The 12166-nt window shown below is 42.9% G+C and overlaps 1 protein-coding gene across 1 annotated transcript in view; it reads left to right on the forward strand.

The window, feature by feature from the left end:
• Positions 1 to 12166, forward strand: part of ARFGEF3 (ARFGEF family member 3) — a 123664-nt gene that overhangs the window by 69045 nt on the left and 42453 nt on the right. The window contains exons 9-10 of the mRNA XM_065401811.1: positions 4700 to 4804; positions 8019 to 8343. Of these exons, the coding sequence (XP_065257883.1) occupies positions 4700 to 4804; positions 8019 to 8343 (430 nt within the window). The remainder of the gene's footprint in view (positions 1 to 4699; positions 4805 to 8018; positions 8344 to 12166) is intronic.

Consider the following 12166-nt stretch of genomic DNA (forward strand, 5'->3'; position numbering starts at 1 on the left):
TGCTTGCTTTTTTGCTATGCTGTGCATAATGAACACATCCACAGAAGAGAGAGGGAGAAAGACAACAAATAGTATAGCAAGACTAAAATACAATGATCTCTTGGAAGGTATTACTGGTATTCCCTAACCTAAATATTGGGAATATAATGACAAGTTTACTCCGATAACGCTAGTTATTTGCAAATGGTAAGTTTTCTTGTGAACTACAACCACCATATGTACGATAATATTGCATTAAAATACCATGATGCTATACATCTGAATATTGATCCAGATTCTCAGGTGGTTTTAAAATGCACAGCTTCATTCAAGTCATGAAAGATGATATTCAAGTTTAAATGGTTTATTTATCATCATTATTATAGTACTAGCATGTTTTTTATAGAAGTCAATGGAGCTTTGCTGATTTGCACAAACTGAGGGTCTGGCCCACTGATTCTTTAATATCTCTAATACTATTTTCCAGATTCCTGAGCATGCCTTAGATGGAACAGAGACTGAATAAACTATCAAAAACATAATTATTACTGATTTACCCTCCCTGTGACCTTTCAATCAAAGAATTCAAAGCAGATCACCAAGGCGATCATTATTATCCCTATTTTACACAGGGGGAAATTGAAGCACACAGAGAAGGGACTTGCCCAAGGTCACACAGTGAGTCAGTGCCATAAGGCCAGATTCTGTGAATTACACGTGGCCATGCTTTGAGAGTGGCACAGAGCCATATAGCTCTGGAAACACAGGCCCTTCTGGAGCTGTCCAGCACTCCGGAGAAGTGCACATGCTGCACCATTTCTTGAGGACTAAATGTAGCCAGTTTTCATTTTTAATGCATTATGAATTAACTGAAAAGGCCTCTGGATGTGATCCTACAATTCTTATTCTCATGAGTAGTCCTGGCTTGTGCAAGTAAATCCATAGATACTAGTGGGACTGTGTAGGTGAGTATCGACTAGCTACAGGAGTCAGGTTTGCAGGATCAGGCTTTTCATTTGCAATGTGTTGCTCTCCGTTTCCTAATATTAACCTTACTTAAGAACAGGATAGACTGTGGATTTATTCAAAAAATGTCATTTCGAAATTCCTTGGACTTCAGTGGGATCCACACAGATGCAAGGCTCTGCCAGTCCTGTAGTTGTTTACAAAATCAGAACCTAAGGCCCTTATCCTGCAAAGACTTACTTATGTGCTGAACTTTACACACTGTGAGTAATCCCTTTGCGAGAGGGAGCATTGCAGTTGACTTCAGTGGAGTTAGGATTTCACCCACAATATATAAAGTTAAACCCATGTATAATTCTTTGCGAGATTGGGGCTAAGAATGGAAACCTGCACATGGGTAACATGGTTCCTGTAGTAACCAATTTATGTATCCAAACATGCAAAATTCCAGAGTTTCACATGTTTCAGTACCGTTATATGAATAGTTTGTAGAAAGCAACATTTTGTGGCCTCAGAATAGCCTACAATCTAATTGCAAGTACTCTGAAATAAGTTGAAAGAAAAAATCCTAGCTGTGGTATTTTAAGCCAAGCCCTGCTAACATTCTACTAATTAATCAACGAGGAAAAAAACCCAAACTATGAGAAAATAAGTTAATCAAAATGAAAAAGTAGCATAAAAGCAATATGGGGCAATTATTTCAGAGGTATAAATATGACAAACTAAAATCTTGGTGAAAATTTGAGAGACATTTGGAGGGAAAAAAGTTATTTTTAATTAACAACACCGCCTCCATATCATTAAAACTAAGCTCTCTCTTGCTCCTACTCTTCTGCTTGGTTACAAAAGACTATGGCTTGAGTGAAAAGGAAAAAGGAGCTGTTAGAAGCTGTTTTACATGGTACAAAATTAAAGCACAAATTGGAGTGGACAAGTTTGTTAATGAGCAAAGAGGCATCGATCAGTGTGAGCAGTAGGAAGCGCACACAAAATTTCCCTGGATGCTCTGGAAATCATTTGGAGAGGGGGGCTGCATGCACATTTAGGGGGCAATAATTTAGGTCTTCAAAATTGTGTGCACAAAAATAATGATGTTTTCAGTTGTCCTAGGCACTTCACCCTCTGCAACAAACTGGAGGTTTGTCTGTGTGCTAATTATTTTTTTAATGTCATCTGATAGGCATTGCCCCCCAAAATATAACCATTTCAAATCACTGGGGATGTAATACCAAAACTAAACTACTTAACAGGAGCTCTCCTAAAAACTGTTGACTTGAAAATAAATAAATAAAGGAAAGAAAGATCCTTTGTGAAGTTTATCTGCAATCCCAGCTCCCCAGGAGACTGCACTGAATTAGAACAGATTTTGTACTCGTCTACAATATGCCTTAAAAGAGATTAATAGAACCTAAAAATATGGTCAGTGAACCATGATTTACTGCAGTAATATATCCAGGTAGCACAGAAGCACTAACTGGTAATTCTGCACCTATTTTCTTAATTGGGTCTTTTAATTAACAGAGAAACATAATGAAGGATTCTAATTAGTTCTGGAGGAAAACAAATGTAGCTGGCTTGTTAAAAAACTTACTGAAGTAATTATGTGGAAGGCTGGGAGTAGAAAGCTGTTCTTCCTTTCAGCCAATGATTGTTTCTCCTCAGAAACAACCTGTCAGAGAGATTCACCCTGTGCAGCCTTTGGGTCACAGAGGCCAGGCTTTGGGTTATTAAACTGTCTGCTCTAATCTCCTAGCCTGATGATTACTTTAACACACTGTTCTTAATTTCAAGCATATTGGTATTTGCTTCTGAGGGAGGTAAGGCATGGGTGATGGAAGAGGGGTTAAGGGAGATGAATTCTGGTCATTATGGTTCCCAGGGCCCTGAAACAATGAAACCTGCTCTAGCAGGGTTATTAGCAGATGGGCAGCACTGAGGTATACAGCAATATAGGCTATTTGCCTACTGCAGATCAACTTCATCCTGGTGGAGAGATGTTTTTGTAGTAAATAGACCTTGGAAAGAATTCAGAGGCAAGGGTATCTATGTGGATCAAAAATCCATGAATGCCATATAAGTAACATGTTCCGTGTGTATGTATATATATATATATATATATAATGTGTATATATAGGATTTATGAGACTCTCATATGAAGTAGTGCGGGAATGGCCCATTTCTTATATGCCAGTCCATATCTTTATGAAACACATGCAAAGAAAGTAGGCCGTCATTTTCAAACCATCCATAATATGGATTTAGGTATCTAGTTTTACACCCTCAAGCTTCAAATTGTTGGCCAACAGACATATGAAAGATGTCTTTTCTACTTAGGGATAATTCATTCGGCAAGCCACACAGAAATATATTCAGCAAAAGAACCAGGAAAAAAGCAAAGATGATGGATCAAGATGAGTCATGTCTCTATAGCTTTGACTACTTTTTGTTGTACCTCAGAAAATATGGTTTCATAGCCTTCACCTTATCAAAAACAATAATCCCAAAGGAATGGAAAGATCCCTCCCTGACTTGCTGAATGAAAAACAGAATGTTAATCCTAATGGAAAAAAATTATCTTTACATGGTGAAGCAACTTTAAACCTATCTATTGTCTTTACCCTTGCAGTTAATTCTCAAAATATGCATAAGAACATGTTCTGTTTGTGGTGTCTATAGATCCTTCCATATACTTTTCTTGAGACTCATCTTGATATTAAGATTGTAGCTGACTGACCAGGGGTTCTCAAACTTCATTGCATCGCAACCCCCTTCTGACAACAAAAATTACTACAAGACCCCATGAGGGGGGAATGAAGCATGAGCCCATATGAGCCTGGGGGGGACGAATGCTGAAGCCAGAGCCCCGCTGCCCAGGGCAGGGGGGCGAGAGCCAAAGCCCAAGGACTTCAGCCCTGGGCGGAGGAGGGTCTGTAGCCCAAGCCCTGCCACCCAGGGCTGAAGCCTGAGCCCTGCTGCCCAAGACTGAAGCCGAAGCCAGCCCCAGACGGTAGGGTTCGGGCTTTGGCTCTGGGCCCTAGCAAGTCTAATGCCAGCTGTGGTGACCCCATTAAAATGGGGTCGCAACCCACTTTGTGGTTCTGACCCACAGTTTGAGAACTTGAGAATTAGACCTCAAAAGTCACATTGACCCCAGAGTCTAGCTTTCCTGATTTTGCATTCTTTGCCATGATTTCTGTCATCAGAAGAACAGAAAAGGATGACAGCAGAAAGAGAGAGAGGGAGAGAGAAAGAGGCAGAAAATAAGATATCTGTGTAATAATAAGAATGTTAGGCAGCTGCTGAGTGTTCTCAGTTTGCATGAAGAGTCTGTAACAACTCTAGTGGGGTTTGAAGAGGTTTCTATTCATTTGTGCAAAAATTCCATCTTCTTCTGTGTTAAGTCAAATTTAGATAACGGCATCTGTCTTCTATCTACTTTTTCTTTTCTTTTTTGAGAGGATATTTATTCCTCATTTCTTGTGAAATGGGACGAGCTAATCACCCTGTTTTCTCTACTGCCTGCTTTTACTGACTGTCATTAAGTGCAGAGCAAATGGGGCGATAAAGAGGATCACACATTTGAAATCCATACCATTTTCAGGCAGATGCAAAATAACACTGTGCTATAAATTACAGGATAACATGCAGATGAACTAATGCAGTTCTCCAAACAGAATAATAATGATGATGATGATAAAGTTTCAAAAATATTTGTTTTAGTCATATTTGAACATTCTTTGTTTCTGTTTGTCAGTGAAAATCAGCAACTGCAGCTTCTCTACTTGGAATGTATTCTCTCAATGCTAAATAGTTCCTCTCCCGGCATGCACAACCACAGAGGATTCACTGACCTTATTTGGTGAGTACACATGTTTTGCACCTTCCTATGAAGAGAATGGGAGCTTAGATTTCCACTGATTTAATGTTTGGGGGTGGGGGTTCACCTGAGCAAACATAACCCCCCGCACCACCACCACCACCAGATTTGACATTATAGAAGCCATGTCCGGCCCTCACTGGAAAGCTCTTCATTAAAACTTTGTTGGGTAATACAGGTTGCTGAGCACTGGGTCCAGCTATATGAAACCCTATAGTAAATCTCATCATTATCATGGAATCCCAGTTATTTAGGCCTTGAAAGGAATTCATTGATCACTTTGTGTATCTTTTTGCAACAGTGCAGGACTGAACTCTGCACTCAACATACACATTTTATTTAAATTCAACCAGAAGTGACTGGGCTCAGGAGTGGTACTTATGTAATAGGGAATAATCATTTGCATCACTACCTGAGTTACTGGCCTGTGCTACACAGAAGGGAAGATTAGATGATCCTAATTGTCCCTTCTGGCTTAAAAATCTGAGTCTAGTATATTCTTGAAGGCTCTGGTGATGATACCGCCAAGACCCATTTTATCAAGTTATTCCCCTGTCTAATTCATCTTACTACAAGGTCCCCTTTTTTTCATTTTCAAGCCATTAACTATTTTACTATATGGTGTACCACCTGCTCAAATCACCTGAATGAATCCTTACCCAACTTTCTGACTGTGGCAACGCCTCTCTATAGTGTTTAGATGCCTGGCTCCCAAGAATGGTGTTAGAAATAAGGGAAAAGTGTAATTAACATAAAGTCTACCAAAGTCTGCAAAGAGCAGCAATGTCCAACCTGTGGCCTGTGAGGCTCTAAATCTCCCTTGAGGGTGACTGTGTTGAGAAGCAAATGTGCACGTGATTGTGAATTGAAAATGTGTTCCATGAGCTACTGCACCCTGTGATTTTTAAATAGAAGTGTTTGAATCAGGCCCACCTCTCTGGGGAAAAGGTAGGAGCATGGCTGTTCCAGCTCCCTTCCACCACTTCCCCTGCAGCTCCGGGCACAGCTCTGGCAAGAGCCGGGGAAGCTCTAAGTAGCAGCTGTCACTTCCCCAATGCAAATGTTCAGCAGCTACTCTGAGGACCACCTACTGCATCACAGGGTTGGAAGGACAGAGTACTTCTGGCTACTCCATTGCCTGCTCACTTGAGTGTTGGAGCCCTGCCACGAGCAGGGTGGGAGCTTTACTGGTGCTGTACAAGCCTAGGAGAGCGCTTAGCGTGCGCATGCACACATACAAACACAACCACCACAGCACAGGAGAGGGGAAAAGGAGCTGAGAACCAACAACCGGTTACAGCTTCCTGATTCTCTGCCCCAGTCCTATCACAGGTTAAAGCAGGCTGACGACTACTCTAACTGTCCCAGCTGCTGTATGGTCCGTCAGGGACCATGTGCCAGCTGGGAATAGCCAGAGTACAGCTCATTCCAGCCACCTTCCCTCTGCACCCCCGACATGCCCTCTGTGCCAGACGGTGAAGAGAGGCATAGGAGTCAGCCGTGCTAGCTCTATGCCCATAGGGGACTTTCTCATCCTAGGGGAATCCCCAGCAGGGGGCTTGCTAGTGGTTTCTGCTCCTTTATGCTACTTTTGGCCCACAGGCCGAAAAGATTAGACAGCAAGAGTACAGAGCTTCTTTTAGATGAACACCGTCAGCTAGAGAAAGAAGACAGTAGAGGGTAGATAATCCTCCCCATTACAGATATGGACAGTATTTATGCGCACCTGGTACAGAGGGCTAGAAGGGAGCACTTTTAGTACAATGGCTGTGATGGATTGCAAGGAAGTGAGTCCTTACAGAGAAAAGTTGGGATGGGAATAGCCAGTGTGTCTCGGAAAAATATACTGTAACTGGTGCTGAAAAGTATTTTACATGCTTATGGTGTAATGTGGCACCTAATTACATCAAGTGGCCCTCAAATAGGCCCTTCCCATTGTGTGCTGTATCTATATTGTGTAATAGGTGTGGATCAGAGATTTAAGAGAGTAGCACAAATATGTTGCTTGAAGCTATTAATTCTGCGTGCATATTTTAAAAAGTCATTAGAAGGGATTTGAATGGCAATGGGATACATACAGGTGCTTTCGCTCTGTGTCACTAGTTTGAATCTAGCCTTGGCTGGCCCTGGGCTAAAAGTCTTTACCAAGTTGTTACAATCCTGGATGACAGGTTTCAGAGTAGCAGCCATGTTAGTCTGTATCCGCAAAAAGAACAGGAGTACTTGTGGCACCTTAGAGACTAACAAATTTATTTGAGCATAAGCTTTCATGGGCTACAGCCCACTTCATCGGATGCATGCAGTGGAAAATACAGTAGGAAGACACACACACACACACACACACACACACACACACACCCATGAAACAAATACACACTATAACGAGAGTGATCAGTTAAGGTGAGCTATTACCAGCAGGGGAGAAAAAAAAAACGTTTTGTAGTGGTAATCAAAATGGCCCATTTCCAGCAGTTGACAAGAAGATGTGAGGAACTGTAGGGGGGGGAAATAAACATGGGGAAATAGTTTTACTTTGTGTAATGGCCCATCCACTCCCAGTCTGTATTCAAGCCTAATTTAATGGTGTCCAATTTGCAAATTAATTCCAATTCAGCAGTCTCTCATTGGAGTCTGTTTTTGAAGTTTTTTTGTTGTAATATTTCGACTTTTAGGTCTGTAATTGAGTGACCAGGGAGATTGAAGTGTTCTCCTACTGGTTTTTGAATCCCATGTGCTCTTAGGGTGGTTGGGGCTGGATAGAGGCTCTCTCTCTTGTAACCAAATAATGGATCACCTGATGCAGGATTTGAAGCCACAGAGGAGAGTCACCTGATGGAGGGGGACTAGAATTTTGTCAAAGAAAGGCTCTTTTAACAGCTGTTTCGGGGGGGAGATCAGACCCTGAGAGGACTGACCAAAACCCAAAGGGCTCAGAGTGGTGAGGACGCAGAGGGTTTCGCATGCAGGTTTTGTCTGTGAGTAAAGTGTGATAGGTTTCAAAACTCCTTTACAAAGTCTGTATGTCCCTGGCTTTCATTGTCACATGGTCCCTGAAAAAAAAACAAGACCTGCACGCAAAACAGCTCCAGAGATACAGGAGAGTTGAGGTGTAGGGGTTGAAAAGGCTATTGTAAAGCTGTGTCTGGGAGATTTTTTTTTTTCCTATTTCCACTTGTTCCTTTTTCTCTTTCCCCAGGAAGCAATTGTGTCCAGCCCTTGTAGTAATCCTGGGAAATCCAATCCATGATAAAACAATCACCTCTGCCCACAGTAGCATCTGTCTCGAGGCTGATTCGCCCTCCTCAGGGGTCTCTGATCATGGCCGAGGGTCAGGTTGCTCCTCCACAGCACCTGCCCTCAGTGGCCCCGTTGCTCGGACCATATATTACATTGCAGCGGAACTGGTTCGACTGGTGGGGTCAGTAGAATCCATGAAACCTGTGCTCCAGTCACTCTATCACCGTATGCTGCTGTATCCCCCACCCCAGCACCGAGTGGAAGCCATCAAGATCATGAAAGAGGTAGGAAAATTGAGACATGAATTCAAACAAAATGCAATGGAAGTAAACGCTTGCTAATTGTAAATTATAGTGAGGTGTGTGTGTAGAAGTCCAGTATATGGGATAGCCATATGGATATCAAAATAATCCTTTCTGATCAGAGCTGTTACAGTCAAGGCTACTCTGCTAAATGTATTTAGTCTGACCAACACTTAATACCCCTTTCTGATCATATTTGCCTCAATCATACCAACTGCCTTGGCAACGCTGGAAATATTTGTGCTGTATTACTCTGTTGGTAGCAGGTCTTGTGCCTGAGGCATAACAGTCCTGATGGATGATAGAAAGTAAAATTATTCTGTTTCCAAGTTCTCTGGCAGCTTTTCCCACTCCTCGCCTGGCACTGTAATGTTCAGAAAGCCAAGATGGATATATCTTTTGATTCAGTGCCAGGTTTTTGAGGTGCAGTAGGATAGCTACAAGGTAGCTGTCAGCTTCTTGAGCAGCCATGCCAGCTCCAGTCATTTCTCTAACTGTTCAGGGAAGCATCTCCGTACCAGAGACACTAGAACAGGAACATAAGAATGGCCATTCTGGGTAAGACCAATGGTCCATCTAGCCGAGTGCTCTCCCCTTGTGGGTACCAGGACTTGCTGCTCCAAGGGTACGTCTACACTTACCGGAGGGTCCGGCGGCAGGCAATCGATGTTCTGGGATCGATTATCGCGTCTGGTTTAGACGCGATAAATCGATCCCGGATCGATCCCGGAAGTGCTCGCCGTCGATGCCGGTACTCCAGCTCGGCGAGAGGAGTACGCGGCATCGACGGGGGAGCCTCCCTGCCGCGTCTGGACCCGCGGTAAGTTCGGACTAAGGTACTTCGAATTCAGCTACGTTATTAACATAGCTGAATTTGCGTACCTTAGTCCGAAGTGGGGGGTTAGTGGGGACCAGGCCCAAGAAGCAATCATTTACAGAGTCTAGAAATTTTATCTCTGCATCATGTCCTGAGGTGACATGTATCCAGTCAATATGAGGATGGTTGAAAATCCCCCATTATTATTGCGTTTTCTATTTTTGTATCCTCTCATATCTCCTGGAGCATTTTCACCATCCTGGTCAGGTGGTCAGTAGTATATTTCTACTGCTATATCCTTATTATTCAATCATGGAAATACTATCCATAGAGATTGTATGGTACAGTTTGATTCATTTAAGATTTTTACTATATTTGATTCTATGCTTTCTTTCACATATATTGCCACTCGCCAGCCAGCATGACCTACTCTGTCATTCCTATATACTTTGTATCGTGGTATTACCATGTCCCATTGATTATCATTGTTCCACCAAGGTTTTGTGATCCTCATTTAATACCAAGCACTTAAGTTCACCCATCTTACTATTTAGACTTCTAACATTTGTATACAAGCACTTATAAAATTTGTCACTATTTAGCTGCCATTATGTGATGTAACTGAATGGGACTCTTTTTCATTTGACTGTTCTCTTCAGTTCCTACCTCTACTTTATCAACTTCTATCCTCTTCTCTTTTCTAGAGAATCCCCATTAATAGGTCCTCTCCTAAGGGATGTCTCTATCTGGACCATGCGCTCCTCTGCACCTGGCAGTTTTCCCCAGCCCTTAGCTTAAAAACTCCTCTATGACCTTTTTAATTTTACATGCCATCAGTCTAGGTCCATTTTGGTTTAGGTGGAACCCATCCTTCCTGTATAGACTCCTCCTTTCCCAAAAAGGTTCCCCAGTTCCTAATAAACATAAACCACTCCTCCCTACACCATCATTTCATCCACACGTTGAGACCCTGCAGTTCTGCCTGTCTAACTGGCCCTGTGCATGGAACAAGAAGCATTTCAGAGACTGCTACCATGGCGGTCCTGGACATCAATCTCTTACCTAGCAGCCTCAATTTGGGCTCCAGGACCTCTCTCCTACCTTTCCCTATGTCATTGGTACCTACATGTACCACGACCAAGGGCTCCTCCCCAACACTGCACATAAGCCTGACTAGATGTCTCAAGAGATCCCCAACCATCGCACCCAGCATGCAATTCACCATGCCCTTCTCCCGATCATCATAAAGCCAGCTACAGTAACTCCTCACTTAAAGTCGTCCCGGTTAACGTTTCGTTGTTACGTTGCTGATCAATTAGAGAACATGCTCGTTTAAAGTTGTGCAATGCTCCCTTATAACGTTGTTTGGCAGCTGCCTGCTTTGTCCACTGCTTGCAGGAAGAGCAGCCCGTTGCAGCTAGCTGGTGGGGGCTTGGAACTAGGGTGGACCAGCAGCCCCCCTATCAGCTCCCTGCTCCCCTAAGTTCCCTGTGGGGCAGCCGCCCAGCACGCTATCAAGTGTCGGGCAATTCTGCTGTCCCTCCCGCCACTGCCAAGTGCTGTTCCTACCCTCTGCTTTGGAGTCTCCTGCTTGCTGTGCGGGGGGAGGGGGGGAGAAAGAGGGGTGCTAATGTCAGGATGTCCCCCTCCCGCTCCTTTACCCCATCTCCACAGGGGTGGGTGGGGGACACGACGGGGCTCAGGACGGAGAGAGTTTGCTGGCACCAGCTGCTGTCTCAACTTGCTGATCTACTTAAAAAGGCAATGTACTTAGAGTGAGGTCACTGTACTTAAAGGGGCAATGCTCATCTCTCTCTCTCACACACACAGTGTGTGTCTCTGTCTCTCTCTGCCATGCTGTCTCCCCTCCCTCCATTCATGCTGCCTTGTAGCACATGAGGCTACATTAACAATAATGTGTTAACCCTTGAGGGCTCAGCTGAGTGCTAGTTCATCATTTAGCAGTAAGGCATTCCCTGGGAAATATCCCACCCTCTTCCACCCTCTGACTCCACCACCTCAACTAAGCTTCACAATCATCATTGGTGTGTACAGTATTAAATTGTTTAAAACTTATACTGTGCATGCATATATATATATATATATATATATATATATATATATATATATATATATATATATATATATATATATATACACATATATACACACACACACACACACACACACACAGTCTTTTGTCTGGTGAAAATTTTTTCCCTGGAACCTAACCTCCCCCCATTAATTCTTATGGGGAAATTGGATTCGCTTAACATCATTTCGCTTAAAGTAGCATATTTCAGGAACATAACTACAAGGTTAAGCGAGGAATTACTGTATCTGTATTTCTAATGAACGAATCCCCCATTACTAGTACCTGTCTCTTCCTAATAACTGGGAGAGCCACCAAGAACCAAAAAACTTCAATGGAGCTCCTTTGAGCTGTTGCTGACTCCATGGAGTACCTTTTGCTGGGATTGCGCTTTACTTTACAGTCTCCTTCACTTGTTGCATAACAACAGTCTCAACCTACATTCTTGTTAAAAAATATAATACATTTCACCCGAGGGCACTTTTATAGCTCAAGCACGCAAAAAACAGGTTGTGTAGGAGTGAAGAGTCTCTAAACAGGACATACACAGCCACTAGGTTAGTCTTCACAACTCATTGCCGTTCTGTGGGTTTGCCTTTCTTTGTGATTTAAATAATAACAAAATGTAAACCTCAACCTAAGCTTTTCCTGGGGCTTCAAATTGTTGTTAAGGTTTTATAACAGGCCCACCATCCCCAAACACCTCCTTCTGGCCCTTTGCATGGCCCTCTGACCAGGTTCCTTAGAATCCCAAATAATGCCCACTATTGATTAGTAACTCTCAAATTCTCCACTCAATCATATTCTGCCCCTGTTGGGGGTGGGGGGTCCTCTTCAGTCTCGGTCTCTACACCGAAGGATGACAAACAGAAAGAATACCATAAAAAACTCTCTTG

The sequence above is a fragment of the Emys orbicularis genome, chromosome 3 (assembly GCF_028017835.1).
Source record: "Emys orbicularis isolate rEmyOrb1 chromosome 3, rEmyOrb1.hap1, whole genome shotgun sequence".
Classification (NCBI taxonomy): Eukaryota; Metazoa; Chordata; order Testudines; family Emydidae; genus Emys; species Emys orbicularis.